We start from the raw sequence: 19,241 nt of genomic DNA on the forward strand, positions 1-19,241 counted from the left end.
TTACCAATAGATCCAGAATGAGAAGGGCTAAGAGCCTGAACTAAGCCCCAAGCTAAGCTCAATAAATCTTCCCTATCTAGAGCAACAGAGACAGACGATAAATGTTTGTTTGCCTTATTTTTACAAGATTATCCATGTAGGCAGACTGACTCATGTCAGGAGCATATTAGTTCAGATAGGCAGAGAAGGCTTCCCTGCTTCTTCCTTCAAGACATGCAACAGTGGTTCTACCATGACCGCAAAGAACACTCCAATAGCCACAGAGGACTTGTCTAATCCCCTGGTCCATGTTGGCTGAAGAAACTAAACCAGAGAAACCCAAAGACAAAGATGAGTGCTCTGAGGAACCTGAAGTGATCTCTGCAGGGTGACCCATCTATGGCTGTGGCAAGGAAGCAGCCCGCTGAAGTGACAAAAGGTGCCTTCATTTTTTTTTTTTCTAAAGGAAGGAAGAATGAAAGAACTGGTAAGTTCTTCATGGCAGAGCTGGAAAAAACCCTAGAATGTGGGCACTGAGGCCAGCAGCAGTCTCTGGAAGATAGCTATCAAGACAGTAGTGTCTTCACCCAAATTACGCAGTGCTGAACATAAAATGTACTCTTCCCACCCCTTAAAAATAATTTTGAAAATTATTGTCAAGAGAAATTAAAGTAAACTTGGCAAAAGTAGATGTTTACACTAAAAACAAGAAAACATAGCACACTTTTTAACTGAAACAAATGTGATGTAACAGCCAAAAAAATTAGATCCTAATAATAATAATAATAATAATAATTTTTTTGAAAGTACTGTTTTGGTAATAAAATTAAATGTGGAAGTTTTTTTTTTCCCTGAGGGGAACTTATCTGTCCAGCTATGGAGAAACAATAGCTGACCATTGATCCTTAAAAGCCAGCAAGGGTAATGCTCTTTGACAGCAAGAAAGTTAAGAAAGGTTTGGCTATCAGACCACTGATTTGCTTCCTGCTAAATCAAGTTGTTGATAGTCTAGGGACATGGAAGGTGTCCATAAACTTTGGAAGCTGACTGTTAATTCTGAGGTAGGATATAACCCATGTAGCTAAGGCTACTGCAATAATAACCACCTAATGCTGAATATTTCAGTGTTTGCTCAAACAGCTCAACAAATTACAGTGACACTGTTTGCAATGGCCATTTTCAGTGGAATGCAAAACACTCTCTTATACAGGGAATGGGTAAAAGCTGGAACAAATAAGTTGGGGTAGGTAGTACAGTTAAGTGACAGCAAAAGTAAAAAAAAGAGTGGGGTGAGAACAGATAAAAAGGGGAAACAAGATGTTGTAAGAATTGTGAAGGCCAGTCCATGACATCCAGATGATTGTTTAACTCTCACCACTATGAAGTCCAATTGGTGACGGACAGATGGACAGTCATGGGAATTCGAATTTCACCACTACGAACCAACTGTGACACATGGTGGGGAGTGGATGTGCTCCTTGGATCTACTCCTCTACCTACAAACATTTATCTAAATATAAAATCTTATGGCCGCCAGGGGTATGGTGTATCATGCCACACCACTAGTATAAAAAAAGCACACAAGTATGAATTAATAAACAACTCGTTAAGTACATCTTGGCCTCAAAACTATGCAGGAAATGTTTATTGTCACCCAGGTACTCAATCCACACAGACTTATGAACAGCCCACCAAGCAGAGTATTTGGACTAAATCCTCAGATCCCTTTTTCACCATTCCCTCAAGGTTTCACTACCTTCAGTGGTTATTGCCCAAAATTAACTATACTTTTCAATAAACTGCTTCACATACACACACTCACACACACACTCACACACTCACACACACACTCACACACACACACACACACACACACACACACACACACACACACACACACACACACACACACACACTCACACACACTCACACACACACTCACACATTAATTTCCAATGTAGACAGGTTACAGTGAACAGAATAAAGCAGTTACCCTGAAAAAGCATATGTTTCATTTCCTAGTGATCAACTATCACAGTAAACACCAAGCAGCAGTTACACTGTTAAAGCATACATACATATATACTTAAGTACACAGTGACCCATAGTTACCATGAACATACAACAGTTACACTGTTAAAGCATACATACATAATACTTAAGTACACAGTGACCCATAATTACCGTGAACAACATAAAATAGTTACACTGTTAAAGCATGCATACATACAAACTTAAGTACACAGTGATCTATAATTACCGTGAACAACATACAACAGTTACATTGTTAAAGCATACATACATACATACATACTTAAGTGCACAATGATCCATAATTAAGGTGAACAACATACAACAGTTACACTGTTAAAGCATACATACATACCTACTTAAGTACATAGTAACCCATAATTACCATGAACAACATACAACAGTTACACTGTTAAAGAATACATACATACATAAAGTACACAGTGACCCATAACTACCATGAACAACATACAACAGCAACACTGTTAAAGCATACATACATACATACTTAAGTACATAGTGACGCATAATTACTGTTAACAACATACAACAGTTACACTGTTAAAGCATACATACATACATGCATACTTAAGTACACAGTGACCCATAATTACCATGAACAACATACAACAGTTACACTGTTAAAGCATACATACATACATACTTACTTAAGTACACAGTGACCCATAATTACCGTGAACAACATACAACAGTTACCCTGTTAAAGCATACATACATACTTTAGTACACAGTGACCCATAATTATCGTGAACAACATACAACAGTTACACTGTTAAAGCCTACATACATACATACTTAAGTACACAGTGACCCATAATTACCATGAACAACATACAACAGTTACCCTGTTAAAGCATACATACATACTTTAGTACACAGTGACCCATAATTATCGTGAACAACATACAACAGTTACACTGTTAAAGCCTACATACATACATACTTAAGTACACAGTGACCCATAATTACCATGAACAACATACAACAGTTACCCTGTTAAAGCATACATACATACATACTTAAGTACACAGTGACCCATAATTACCATGAACAACATACAACAGTTACACTGTTAAAGCATACATACATACATACATACTTAAGTACATAGTGACCCATAATTACCGTGAGCAACATACAACAGTTACACTGTTAAAGCATACATACATACATAAAGTACACAGTGACCCATAATTACCATGAACAACATACAACAGTTACACTGTTAAAGCATACATATATACATACATACTTAAGTACACAGTGACCCATAATTACCGTGAACAACATACAACAGTTACCCTGTTAAAACATACATACATACTTTAGTACACAGTGACCCATAATTATTGTGAACAACATACAACAGTTACATTATTAAAGCCTACATACATACATACATACTTAAGTACACAGTGACCCATAATTATCGTGAACAACATACAACAGTTACACTGTTAAAGCATACATACATACATACATACATACTTAGGTACACAGTGACCCATAATTACCGTGAACAACATACAACAGTTACATTGTTAAGCATACAGGTTTCACTACATTCTGATCAGCTAGTGCAGTGAACAACATACAGCAAATATATTGTTAAGGCATATACATTTAGCACACAGTATTCAGATAAAACAGTGAATTGTTTAGGCATATACATTTAGCACACAGTCATCAGATAAAACAGTGAATTGTTAAGGCATATACATTTAGCACACAGTCGTCAGATAAAAACAGTGAACAGCGTATATGACATCACAGAATGTAGCAGGCAACGATATGCATGATAGTGACACAAATAAACAGAGAAAACCTAGTTGCAGATAAAAAACATTCTAGAGTTCATAGGATTTTACTAAGCTTTTGGCCAAGAAACCATGTAATTCAGTATTTATGGCAGACAATGCCCCCATTAAACAGATATTCCCCACATATCTACTTGATAAGCAAGGACAGCCTATTCAAAAAATGGGGAATATGTTGGGTTGGGTACCTGTCACTCCATTTGGTATTGTTGATTGTTGAAATTGCAGTATAGGTTTAGGATCCTGGAGTGGGTGCTTGCTTTACCACTGGTTTTATTTAGGTAAAGGTGTTCAAAGAGTGCTAGGTTATTCACAACACAGAAGGCTAAGCAGAGATCACCCCTGTCTATATGACACTGGATAGTGGGACAGGACTTTGAGTCTATTACAGTAGCTAAGGGTGCTGAGGGACTGTAACTTCTTTGGACCTTGTGTAAGGTAGAAGGATTTTCTACTCACCACAGAAACATGTTGGCAAAAGGAGACTCTGTTCTCATTATTGGTACCCAAGTCCCTGCTGAGTGGGTCAAGTTTTAAGTGTAACTTTATCTATTTTAATAAGTGGAGCTTGTGCTAGATTTTCAAAAGGAAACTATACTGCATTCCTTGGCATTGAGGAGGAGGCCATGAGTAATACACCTGGCATTTGTTTGGCCTAGTTTTTGTCAAATAATTGGAGTATCAAAATGATATTTCATAATTGCTCCCCAGTTTGCAAACATTAGAAAACTTGGCTAGCCATAGTCTAGCTTTCATGCCAAAGAAGTATATACCAAAGAGGTGGGGGCCCAGGACAGAACCCTGTGAGATACCACAGGTGATACTTTTCTGTTTGCAAGCAAACACCCCTGACTTTAACATTATGGGTTCTGTCAGACAGCCAGTAAAATATCAGGCAAATTATGTATGAGTTAATGTTGTATTGTGTATTTGACAAATGTCCTAGTATGGAGTTATAGTGCTGGGCATGGAAAAAAAGTTTAATGAATATAAAAGTAAGAAATCAGCAGAACAGTTGTATCTGATATTTCTAGACTTCCTGTTAAATTAACATGCAAATGCATGCAGAAATTTAAATGGTAAGTTACAAATGTGGCAATGAAATGGCGATTAATTAAATAAGACAAGACCAATGTATCATTTACATGAATTGTAAAAAGTTTGACAGAGAATACAATTTGGCAGAAAATTAAGGACAGTAACAAAGAGGTGAAGTGCTCACTGAGTGACTAAAAGGGATTAGTCCTCTTGAGCTGCCTAAAGGGGTTCACTACTCATGGGCTGCCCAAGGGGGATCAATACTCACAGACTGCACAAAGGAGGTCAATACTTACAGACTAACCAAAGCATGGCATACAAGGCATGCTTAGATCCACTCTAATGGACCTTGGTCATATTTGCAAAATGAATAGCATTAGAATTACATGATCTAGGGATTTAAACTTTGCTTGCAACATAAACAGGACATATTTGAGGGACAGATATATTTCTCAGAGAACTCCCCTTCCCATCCATATGAAGCAGAGCTCTTCCATAACCCTATTCAAGAGAAACATGGATCAGTGAATGGGACATTGAAAATATCCCCCAGGTCTACACCTATGCCTGTAATGGACAGAGACAGCCTGTAAATCTTGCCCTAGCTTATACGTATCCCCCCAAAACAACCTCTAAGGCATATAAACATGCACAAAGCATTTTGAAAGCTTTGCTAGACTTAGAATGGCCATCACATAAACCTTCCGGTTACATTTGGGATGCTTGTCTAGACTTTTAAAGGTCCCAATGGTCGTTAGCCTAGTAGTATATACCTATGAACCTATAAACCTGTACATGATGGTAGAGTACCAGACATATAGTATTTGAACAAGGGAAAGTCCTGTCTATATTAATTGCAAATGACAGAGCAACTGTAATATTTGTGATGTAAGGCACATCTTGGAAAATGTCTCAGCAATAGTCTTGACATGAGCAGTCCAGATGAAGTGGACATATATGGAGTTTGTTCCAGGTTTGGATCACAGCATGTTTCAAGGGAAAGTTTAATATCCTTGATGAAGTCTGCTACAAGATTCAGACAAGAAAAGTCAGTTTGTGTTTAGTAAGCTTCATTGGTCTGTGTTGCTTTACTACGTTAATCCTCATTAGTCTCATATACTTATTCTTTCAAATATGCTAGCTACTCAGTATCTGTGGTATGTGTCCTGTCTTGTGGGGTCTTGGTAACAACTAGCACAGTTCATAAAATGACAGCTGGTATTTTTAGAACAGGCATAAACATAAACTGAATTAATCTATTCTAGAAAGCTCAATACTGTATGGCCTAGGCTGTTACAGTTTTGTTAACATTATTGGTTTGAATTCCATTTTACACTCTAAGTTAACACTGATGTGTCTCTTCAAATTGATGTGCAAAGAGGGATAATGATGTCCATCATCATTTAATCCTGTATTTTAATGCGGCTTGATGACAAGCAAACATTAATTCATAATGTTCCATGTATTTATACATTTTTCTAAATAATATAACATGATATTAATTGTGGTTACATAGCCAGCAGGAGTCACCATGGTTTAAATTAAATAATTTTACCAACAGAGCGGCATCTATTTAGATTTAATTCTCATGCTGACTCCACTAACCTTCCAAACCTTGTTAACCACATATACTTTTAACATATACAAACAGATTTCATAGGGAAATATTGTAAGACTTAAAAGAGTAGCCTTAACACTCTAGGACTTACTAAGAAAGGGGGATGAAACCACTGCCCCCAGTGTGACACACAGATAGCAGGATAGCTAGCAACCAATGGGCCTGAATCCCAACAATGCTAACCAAGCGTGAAAATAATAGCAAGAAAGTGCACAGAAGTCTCTAATTCATAAACTACAACCTACCCCAACAGTATAAATGTAACATGCACTTCTGTCCTTGGCACTGGTTTTCAATCTCCACAACCAGACTTGACTGCACATGCCCAAGCATCAAAGTCCTCTGCCTCACCACTCTTTTTGTGAACCAGTATCTTTGGGTGCCATTTTATATACAGTAACTGTCTTTCATACAAATTATTTTCACACACACACACACACACACACACACACACACACACACACACACACACACACACACACACACACACACACACACACACACACACACACACACACACACACACAAAAACATATATGTGCGTGCATGCACACACACAATTTCCAGGAAATGCTGGTATAATTCTCCTGTCCTCCAGAACCTTCTTCCTGATGTAAAAGTACTGCCACAACCCTGGATTAGGGCCGAAGACACCCCAGTTACTTGTTGTTCTTAGATTAAAGTAAATGCAAACACACTAATTCATATCTGTTTTAGTGGCAATAGGCCTAGGCAGTCAAATGATTTGGAAGATGTGCTACACAGCTTGTTAGCCAACAGTGCAAATACTGACTAACCTGTTCATAGACAAATAAAATGCAAACAATTTTTATATAAAACAACAGAAGTCAGCCACAAGAGCTTTAAAGTTAATAAATGTTGGACACACACACAGAAATAAAAAGAAATAAAAATAGGATGCTTACAGAAAAACCTAAGCTCAAGATACCTACTCTTCCTGTCTATAGTTGCTGTACAAGTAATATCCCTATCACAAGTTCACTAAATTAATAAATAACCTTCAAGTAGATATCTTTCCCATACAAATACACTACATAGACAAGTCAAGATAGCATCTATATCATAGCATAGCATAGCGCACAGTTATATGCAAATATCTTCCCTCATTTCACAATGCTCATCACATGACATCTTCATTCTGTTGCTGGCCTGGAGTAAAACGAGTAACCAGACTATTTTTTTTTCTTACTATAACAACAAAATACATTCACAATATGCAACCAAATCTGCAACCAAGTTTGTTTCTTCTTCTTGCACATAATGCAGGTATGGCTTAGTGATATGTAAACCGTTAAGTCCATTAGCAATTACAGTTCAAACGACAACTTCTGTTATTTCAGTTTTTTATATTCACAATGGCAAACAGCAAGGAGACCAAAATGAAGCAGAAAAGGTATCCAGCACACTTCAAAAGACATTTCCCTGTTCTTTTATATTCAAAAAAAAACAAAAGTCACACATCTCTAAGCCATGAGAACAACACTCTGTTTGCAGATAAACAACAGAGAAGAAAAGAAATGGATAAAAATAAATTACATTTATAACTGTTCTAATAAATTCTACACTAGACATGGTTTCACTTTTTACTGTAAGTGAGGCGTATGCAAATTCAATATATATACTCTGTATTCTGATCAAAACTCAGCTGGATTCTCTTTGGACACTCTCTTCAAACAGTAACAGTTGGTGAGTCAATAAGGAAGACTAATGTCATTAAAGGAAATGTTAGTGAAAGCAAGTAGAATGACTACCTACCTGCCAGAAAATACTGATTTATAAATATAAAATAAAAGGGTCACAAAATTACAGGCGGCCCCTTTAAATTATGATTTCTTTCAATTTACCCTCTTCCTTCAGTAACAATTACATCATCAGTCCATAACATCACTGATACTAGAGATGCAACTATGACTGTGGGTGGGATTCCAAAAAGTCTTACACCATACTACTTCAAAGTGTACAGAATAATTAAAGGGACAATGAAACAAACAGCACTACAGATGTTAAACAATGTAACATTCACTCAAATTCAGTTCTCATATATATATATATATATATATATATATATATATTGTCACTTCACAGTATGACATTGTCCTGTTCGATTTTCAGCTAAAGCGTCTTCTGTGTGGAGACATGCGTGAATGGGCATACCTTCGTTGAAGGTTGTGCATCAGAGCTGGCAACTCGGTACGTAAAAATCTACTGCCAATCATTAGCGGACCGGAGTTCTGCTGTGGTGACCCCTAACTGGGAAAAGCCGAAAGATACAACAACAACATATATTTATTTATTTTTTTAATTTATTTGCAGTTTGATTACCGGGGAAGTCCACTGGACCAAACTGGCCCATTTTCAGTGGAAGCCGGAGGAGAAAACCTTCAAGATGCATTATACAATTTAGATACAACTGATTAATATTAAAGATAATTTATGTAGAATAGTTACTCATAAATACATTCAATATCATGCATAGTTAACAAATTCATTAAGCTTGAAGGTAGGGATAACTATGAGAGTTGTAGAGCTTGAGAACCAGAGGAAAAAAACCCTTTGATTAGGTTGGGTGAAGGCAGGTGCATTTCCATTTGTATACTGAGACTAAATTTGAGTGTTTTTCTATTGGTTGGTGTGCTCTGTTGAGCTTTTTGTTGTTTATTTTCAGTGTTTTAAGCAAATTGATTAAAGACAACACTGCCCTTTATGCAGCAGCATTGCACATAGCACTTTATAGCTAAAGGCATTTAAAGTCTTACCTTTCTCTTCTCAGTCTACTCCTCATTTCATGTTGTAATTTAAATAGTCAGTAATTGTATAAAGTGGCTCTGTTTTTTGTTAAGCAGTGTGTAGATCTTCATGTGTTAAAAGGCAGTGGAAGCCTAGTAAATGACTTCAAAACTGCATGTTACAGGGATAAGCATACTAATTGTAAAATAAGTAAACCAGAAATAAAATTGAATGTCCAGACTTAGTAGTCCGCATGTCAATAAGGAATCAGAGTGATGGGATCTCTTGTTTTAACATCAGTTTTATGTAACTACACATTGGGATGAGTAGATGAAATGCTCCATTAGCATTCAAGTCAGACTGCAGATTTACAGAAAGAAAGACTGCAGGGTAATGTACGATATGATACATTTTGGGGTTGTGTAGGGAGTTCCTACAGCATACCCTTCAACCTCTTAGAGCAAGAAGTCTGAACAATGCCATAAATAATGGGGGAGGATCAAAAATAGGGTCAATGTTTAAATTTTGCTCTTTCAAATTTAGAAAGTTGATAGAATAATAGGTTTTGCATTAACATAAATTTTCTGAAGGGTATGAAGTCTGAAACTCAAATGTCTGTCATTATTTTCTGGCTTTAATCCTCAATAATTTCCCAATGATTTGCCAGAGAACAACAATTTTATTAGAAATAAACCAAAAATAAGAGGCAAAAATCTGGACATTCTGCAAAAATCTCTACATTTCCCAGGTATGTGCAGCAGGCAGTGTGAAGGTATTCATTGAAATGCGATACTCATTTGATATGGAAGGTCAGACTGAGTAATCAAGTGATCCTGCTTTTGTGCAGATCAGTCCACAACAGCAATCATTTGTCTGAAGCTGAGGTGGTATAAAATAGCAACATTTTAATATCCCATGGAGCTATTGGGAATGGCCCTTTTTGCTTGAAATTTTAATAATTTTCAAGTTTGTTGGAGAATTCTAATGTCATTTTGTTTTTAAAGAAGAGTAGTAAAGCTGTTTGTGGGTTGCCAGAAATGTGATGTTTGAATGGCAAAATCAAAAACTTGTTTTGTGAGTATTAAAGAATCAGCTGTTATGTTCATGAAGGATCTTGAAAATGTCTGTCTTGTAAGCTGCACACAAAAATACTGACAAGTGCTAGCTGATATTAATTACTAAATGCATTTTGGCAGGCAATATAGGACAACAGCTAAGATACTCAGCTGAAAAATTCAGTTTGTACTATCAGCTTTCACTAGAAGGAATAACTCCATCCAAATAATTTTATTTTAAAATTAGTTATGTTTAGTTTTCAAATTAATGGATATATTTTCTTTCATGGACCTCTGTATCATTTCCCTTAACCATGCAAACCCATCCTACCTCACCCTAGAATAATCTGTAGAAGACCCAAATACCTCCTACTTCATGCAGTTGAGGGAAGACTTTTTAAAACTGATATCACCTAGCCTGCCATGGCAGCTACCATCCTATTTCCTGTCTGAGACTGAGGAAGTTCTAAGGTATAAACCCTCCATTCCTGATTATGATTTCTGAGTAATTACTGTGGCATAATTAATGAATTTAAACCCTTCCTTCCTGATTCTGAATTCTGAGGAAGTGTTAAGGCAAACTTAATGTATGTAAACCCTTCCTTTCTGATTCTAAATTCTGAAGAATTGCTAAGGAATATTTAACATATGCAAACAATTTCTTCCTGTTCTGAATTCTGAGGAAGTGCTGAGGCATACTTAATGCATGTAAACCCTTCCTTTTTTGAATTCTGAGGAAGTGCTAAGGCATACTTAATTATGTAAACCCTTCCTTTCTGATTCTGAATTCTGAGGTAGTATTAAGGCATTCTTAATGTATGTAAACCCTTCCTTTCTGATTCTGAAGTCTGAGAAAGTGCTAAGGCATACTTAATGTATGTAAACCCTTCCTTTCTGATTCTGAATTCTGAGGATGTGCTAAGGCATACTTAATGTATGTTAACCCTTCCTTCCTGATTCTGAATTCTAAGGAAGTGCTAAGGCATACTTAATGCATGTAAACCCTTCCTTTCTGATTCTAAATTCTGAGGAAGTGCTAAGGCATACGCAATGTATGTAAGCCCTTCCTTCCTGATTCTGAATTCTGAGGATGTGCTAAGGCATACTTAATGTATGTTAACCCTTCCTTCCTGATTCTGAATTCTAAGGAAGTGCTAAGGCATACTTAATGCATGTAAACCCTTCCTTTCTGATTCTGAATTCTGAGGAAGTGCTAAGGCATACACAATGTATGTAAGCCCTTCCTTCCTGATTCTGAATTCTGAGGAAGTGCTAAGGCATACTTAATATATGTAAACCCTTCCTTTTCTGTATTCTGAGGAAGTGCTAAGGCATAATTAATGTGTATAAACCCTTCCTTTCTAATTCTGAATTCTGAGGAAATGCTAAGACATACTTAATGTATGTAAATCCTTCCTTTCTGATTCTGAATTCTGAGGAAGTGCTAATGCATACTTAATGTATGTAAACCCTTCCTTCCTGATTCTGAATTCTGAGGAAGTGCTAAGGCATATTAATGTGTGTAAACCCTTCCTTTTTTGAATTCTGAGGAGGTGCTAAGGCATACTTAATGTATGTAAACCCTTCCTTTTCTGTATTCTGAGGAAGTGCTAAGGCATAATTAATGTGTATAAACCCTTCCTTTCTAATTCTGAATTCTGAGGAAATGCTAAGACATACTTAATGTATGTAAATCCTTCCTTTCTGATTCTGAATTCTGAGGAAGTGCTAATGCATACTTAATGTATGTAAACCCTTCCTTTCTAATTCTGAATTCTGAGGAAGTGCTAAGGCATACTTAATGTATGTAAACCCTTCCTTTCTGATTCTGAATTCTTAATAAAGAATATTACATAATTAGAGGCCCTGGATTTTATCTATTTTATACCACTTTTCGTCTTAATAATCAGTTATTGTCAAAGATTAACCAAACACAACTTATTGTATAACTACAGACCTGGTATGATATTTTTATATCACTCTACTTTTTAATAATTTGTCATTGTCAAAGCCTGACAAAACATCATTTTTTATGCTTATATCCTATGTTATTTTCATTGCTTTGAAGAAAAAAAACTTTTTAAACTTGTGTTTCTAAGTGGTAGTATCCCACAATACTAAAGGGGTTATGCTAAAAGATATTGCAAATATCACAATAATTAGCTATCCAGATTTTTTATTTTTTATTTTTTTTGCCTGATGTACCTACTGAGCCTTTAATCAGAAATGTAATGTTTGCAGGTAGGGATGTGTGGCTACATGCATGAAGGAAAGATTTGAGTTTCTCTCATGCACAGTGAGTAAGTAGCTGTGGAGGATGCTTCCTATGGTAGTTTGTTCCAAAGTTCAAATGATGAAACGGTGAAGGTTCCAACACCAAAGGCTTTATAACATAGCAGTAGTTCTTTACAAGCTTAGCTGTGATGGCCAACACTGTAAAGGTACAAACATGAGTGGCAGGTAAACAGTCAAATGAAGAATATATGTGGCTGTATCAAGGGGAGGGGAGAAGAGAAAATAATCCAGTCATAAATAATGGCAGATAGAAAACAGGATACCAACTCAGAGTCAACTACTGTACTTGGTAACTTTGAATAAGTTCTGAAACAAGATAGGCCAGAAGTTAGAGGGATACCTGAATCTGAATCACAAAAGATCAGTGTAGTAAGAACAGTTACCAAAATAATTGTGAAGAAGACAAGGCATAGGCCACATACATGAAGGTGAAAGAGGAAAGGGACAACAAATTCTCAAACTTCAGTCTCAGAGACATGCACCTGCTTTTCCATAGACTCTTCAGTTCAGAACATATTTTAATGAAAGTGAGAAATGAATTTGTTCTGCAGGTATGCAATCTAAAAATATCAAAAGAAAAAATCCTGTATGTCACAAGCATTTAATGCTTCAGACATTGAGAAAATATTAAAGTTGTCATACGTTAGATGAGTGTGTTTTCTTTACTCTGTTCTGTGTACATTGATTAACTAAATTTACACACATCTAACCTTCATTCTGTTATTTTCTACAGCTCCCTGTCCACTGCAACAGATTTCAGCTGTTATGAATTATGACGACTCCAGTGCTACAGTGTCCTGGGTTGCAGAGGATGCCTTACTAGAATACAAAGTGACAGCACAAGGCACTGATGGTGACATAAAGACTTGTGAAACTATGGCTTCATCTTGCATCTTGCAGAATCTGAACTGTGGAGATAATTATACCATCACAGTGATAGCAACAGGAGAAGGTTTAAACAGCACCGGGAACCCCACTGTCACTGTGACAACAGGTATTGTTATAAAACTCCATTGTTGTATAAAAATTGTTTTATGAGACTCCCTTGACTGAGATGTTGTATCTCATTAATGTCAAATTTTGAAACATTAAGAGCTTTGATTAGTCTCAGTAATACATTCAGTACAATCACAGGAGTGCGCAGGAAACAAAGAGAATACGCAGGTCATAAATGATGACAGATCGTGGCTTTTTGAAAATTCTATGCATTAAAGATAGCTCTAAAGACAAAGACATCGAGATGAGTCACAAAAGATCAAACTGTGGTGTAACAATTGGTACCAAAAGAAATAAATGTGAAACCAAGGCACAGGCAATGTATTAGGAACAGAGTCCTGAAAGGAACAGTAAACAAAAGAAACTCAGTGTTATCGATTTGACAGGGTTTCCCCATAAACAATGCAGTTATGAATATATTTCTATCAAAGTAAGAAATATATTTGATTTAAAAGTATAGACAATGAAAACTTCAAATGAGAAGGTCCTATATGTCATAAAAATAAAATGTGTCAGATGTTAGGAAAATTTTAAATGTGTCATCTGTAAAAAAAATTGTGTTTTCTTTGCTCTGTACTATGTGTATTGATTAAGTGAATTCACAAACAACTGACCTTCATTCTATTTTCTACAGCTCCCTGTCCACTCCAACAGATTTCAGCTGTTATGAATTATGACAACTCCAGTGCTACAGTGTCCTGGGAGGCAGAGGATCCCTCACTAGTATACAAAGTGACAGCACAAGGCACTGATGGTGACATAAAGACTTGTGAAACTATGGCTTCATCTTGCATTTTACAAAATCTGCACTGTGGAGATAATTATACCATCACAGTGATAGCAACAGAAGAAGGTTTAAACAGCACTGAGAATCCCACTGTCACTGTGACAACAGGTATTGTTATAAAACTCCATTGTGCTATAGAAATCATTCTGTGAGGCTCCATGACAAGATGGGGTCACTTATGCAACTGACAGCTCATATCACACAAGAGTGGGAGTAGCTGCAAAATAAATTGCCTTAGCAGGAAAAGAATTTAAAGCATATTTTCAGGGGTGTCTGCCCACCCCTTTCCACATCCCTGATATTGGGGATATTACTCCTCACATGTCTAGTACTTATATACTGCCAATCATTAGTGGACCGGAGTTCCGCTGTGGCAACCCCTAACTGGGAAAAGCCGAAAGATACAACAACATTTTTGGTCTGTTTCTCATAAATTCTGTAGTCTTCTGGCAAGTCTCTGGGATAGTCTGAGGAATGAAGTCACTAAATAAAGATATACATTTGAGTTTCAGACCTCATATTCTTCAGGAAGTGCATGCCAACACAAATCCTGTTATTCTAGCAACTTTCTAAGTTTATTAGAGCAATATTTAAACTCTGCCCATATTTTTAGGCCTTTGTCCCCCCATTATATTAGACTTTGCCCAGGTTTTTTGCAGTAAGAGGTTGAGAGGTGTGATACATAAATATGTATTTATATATATGGGTCTACTTCTAATAATCAAAAGACCACTTACCCGAATACAATTTTATCGAGGTGACAACACCGATTTGGCAGTGTGATCATTTGGTAAATTAACAATTCTGTGTTGTCGTTTCTGTAAAGTCATCTTTGGGTAAGAGGTCTTTCGATTATTAGAAATAGCTCTATATAAGTGTGTATATATATATATATATATATATATATATATATATATATATATATATATATATATATTAACTCTGAGATGTCTGTGTCTCAGAATAAGACACTGTCAGTGAACCGCAGTCTCAGTCTTTAATCACAACACAGGAATTACACCGTCAGTGAACCAGAGTCTCAGTCTTTAATCACTACACAGGAACTGCACATCATTAACGACCTGTTATACCGCTGATCAGTAATGGCGCATTTAAGCCTGGCACCAGTCGTTGGGGCTGGATACCTTGACTAAGGCACTCCATCTCAAGTCATGTCGTGTTTTAAACACTGTGAGCTTTCAGCTGGAAAGTCTAGCATTCAGAACTCATGTTAATTAACCAGCTTGGACTATAGGCTAGTAAATAAAAAAAAGTATGTATGTCTCTGAATCTCACTTTTGTAAAGCTTAATGTTCACACACAAAATAATGACACTGAAAATAAGTTTTCAATTGCCATTTTTTGTGGAGGACACTGCTCACCCCATATATAGATGGGTTTACACCATTCCCCTCAACTGTGCCTAGTTTATAGAGTCAGATATATATATATATATATATATATATATATATATATATATATATATATATATATATGTGTGTGTGTGTGTGTGTGTGTACTTATCTATATATATATATATATATATATATATATATATATATATATATATATATATATATATATACACACACACACAAACACACACACATATATATATATATATATATATATATATATATATATATATATATATATATATATAGATGTTTCACATAAGCATCTTTCACAGATTCATATTCAAGTAACTTTTCTGGTAAATGTTTACCTTCACTATAGCCAGTGTGTCATTAAACTGACCTACAAGAGCCATTTAAAATACTGCTGATTCTCAATGCTGGGTGTCACTGGGAACAGCTAACACTTTGGTTTTACAACATTTTAGCCAGGAAAACTTAAGTTCTGCAGCTGTTTCTTTATGGTAGATAACTGTGTCTAAATATTATTGCCAAGTGATTCCTTCTATTAGATGCCTGTGTGAATAAACAGTATCCTGCTTTTACAGCCTTTTCTTTACTTTTTCTAGTTTAATTGATCATGTGCCAGTCGAGCTGCTTTATGGACTTTTTTTCAATCATGACTTGGACGACAAAGACAAGGGTAAAAACAGTATATAGATAATTGAATGCAGCTAATCAAACAGCATATTTTTGATAGGTACTAGAAACCCCTAACACTTGCAAAAACCTGTTGTAGATACAGAAAGAGCATGCAGAATCCTCCAATCTATGGTCAAAGGTCCATTCTGAACTCTAAACTCTGGACCTTTGAAAGGGAGACCTTTCAAATGGGCTGTGATTCTTTAGATTCTTATTAATACTGCAGTCAGTACTGACTCCTGAGTTCCATGCATCACTCATTTGTAGCTCATTATGTCTAAACTATGAAAGTTGGCAACTGCTGCCATTTTAATTTGTGGAACTGGGTATAGATGTAGATGGCAAGGGCTTATAAAGCCAGCAAAGAAAAATTGGTGTGATTACATAAGGTGCCAATGTCTCTGGAAGTAATCTGGGTGACTTTGCAGATGAAGAACAAATAGGCTTGGAGTGCTTTTGTAAAATCAGTTGTCAGACAGATTTAAATACATTAGCTTGCTTTGTCAACTTGTCATTCTTTACTTAACTTGTCATATTGTGGTTATCTGTTTCTGGTTATGCATAGCATCATCACATCCATTTCCCCTTAAATAAATCAAATGCTCAATTTCTTTGGTACCTGTTGCTACTGCCCACTCCCGTCATTTTGGGTGCTGCTTGGTAGCATATATTCAGAGTAATCAATTTCTGCCTGACTATAGGTTCCTGTAAGAAAGTTTCCTCTAAGAACATTCTGCAATCATTCTCAGCCTCCTACAACTTATATGCAGACATCAGTAAAATGATTAAGCCCATTTATACTGAACATTGCCACCCCCTTGCAGTGCTGTTTGGGGCTCATTTGAGGGTCCTGCTCTCTAGGATAAGATGTGTCATGCAGTATTTTTGTCATTCTGCTGATTAAACCGCAATCCACACAGATCACTAAAGGCACAGTTGGTGCATATGTACCGAGTGGGTCTGCCTGCGAAAGACTCATTAGAACAAGCCCTAAGTAACAGGCATACGCAGCACTAAAACTACTAACTCCCATTTCCAAAGATGGATGCTGATCTTTGCAGATTCCTTTTGTAATAACATACTGTCTTTCTCATTCCACACAGGCAAGGTGTCCAACCATGTCACCTAGAGTGAACCCAGTCCACAGGTACACTCATTTAAGAGGTGGACAGTTTAATACTCATTTAGGTAATAGCCACCACAAGGAGTATTGGGACATATTTGTTAATATTTGATAAGAGAACTCTTTATCAGAAACGAAATACATTTATTTTTCTAAGTGATTAAAAAAGGAATCACACACATGCATATTTGTCTTTAAGGTGAATACATAACTGTTTAATACACTGTATATGTATATGGATTTCTAGATATATGAAAAATGAAATGTCTTGCAGTTTGGGTTGAGTAAACAAGAAATGGCTTTACCATGTTATAAGATGTTAATTCTACAGCACAGGGTATTATATATATATATATTAGCAATGTAAACATCACATATTCTATTTATCTGTTCTTTTTTTAATTTGTTTATAGTTTTTCTTACTCTTTCCCATTCATTTGATGGATTCAGTAACCATGTAGTTTATAGAAAATGGCTTTATACAGTTTACATAGGTTTTTATGAATTAGGCTTTCTTGTGGCTCATTTTTTATTATTGTTTTGCCATACATTTTATTTTTGTAATGTTTCTGTAATTTTATGGTATCGTTATAGTAGTATAGTTAAGATTATATTAATCTCCAGAATTATGTTTGTGTGTACAGTGCATGTGAAGTTTCCTTTTTTTTTGTGAGTGAGACAGAGTGATAATAAACACTCAATGGTGTACATAGTATAATAATGAACTACATCTACTCTGTCATCTAAATATTTTATTTATAACCACTTATCAGATTGTCCATTGGTAGGATAAATGTGCATTACACAAACACTATAATACAGTGATTTTAAGGAAAATATATACAACTGCTTCTACAGATTTCCATAATGCTTTGTTCTGAAGTATGGAAACAAATTTCCCCCTAAAAGAAACTGTAGCTTATAGTTTTGTAACTGATGATGAAAAGGTGTTCCCAAGCTTGAGTCCCAGAATGGAAAGTGTAGTGGAAGGCTTATGAAAGTGATTCAGTGACAGTGGTTAAGGATTGCTGGAGGGTTACTAGTGATACAGAGGCAGAGAAGCTTAAGCTCAGTGTTCTGGTCAGTGACCTTCCTTCAAGGACTGACCCATAGGGTGGCTTTAGGCTACCTGAACATGTTTGGAAGAGGTGCCTCTGGGACACTAACCAAAATGTTCTGGTCTGTAATTACTTCGTAAGCCATGCTAATATAGGTTTTAAGCCAAAAAGCAATACTTTGTATGGAAGTTTTGAATGGTCAAGGAATCAGCTGCTTTACCTAGGTCCACAGACACTACCTTGTCAGTTCTCCTGTGTCTGTTGCTCTAAATTTAGTGTTGACTAATGAAAAGAAGGCAGTCGCTGTGCTGTTACCCATCCTAAAACTATTGTGTTGCTCTTTTAGTAGTCCATTTGCATCTAAGTGATCCTTAAATTGCATTGCTGCTGCTTTTTCTAGGATTTTGGTTAGAGGCGATAGTGGTAGTGGTAAGATAGGTCTGTAAAAGTCAGCATTGTTCTGATGTCCTTCTTTGGCTGAGGAAATTACATGAACAGAATTACATATCTCCAGGAAAATTCCCAGACTTTAGAGAGAAGTTTATAATGTGCACAACTGCTAACAAATTACTATACTGTAAGTTTGGTAGAATTTTGGCCATATCCAATCGGATCTGA

At 36.2% G+C, this 19,241-nt stretch overlaps 1 protein-coding gene across 1 annotated transcript in view; it reads left to right on the forward strand.

The window, feature by feature from the left end:
- LOC122814297 overlaps positions 1 to 19,241 on the forward strand; it is a 780,122-nt gene that overhangs the window by 314,246 nt on the left and 446,635 nt on the right. The window contains exons 37-38 of the mRNA XM_044086885.1: positions 13,336 to 13,596; positions 14,233 to 14,493. Coding sequence (XP_043942820.1) covers positions 13,336 to 13,596; positions 14,233 to 14,493 — 522 coding nt within the window. The remainder of the gene's footprint in view (positions 1 to 13,335; positions 13,597 to 14,232; positions 14,494 to 19,241) is intronic.

This window comes from Protopterus annectens, chromosome 10.part0 (assembly GCF_019279795.1).
Source record: "Protopterus annectens isolate FY-2018-M chromosome 10.part0, PAN1.0, whole genome shotgun sequence".
NCBI classification, from domain to species: Eukaryota; Metazoa; Chordata; order Ceratodontiformes; family Protopteridae; genus Protopterus; species Protopterus annectens.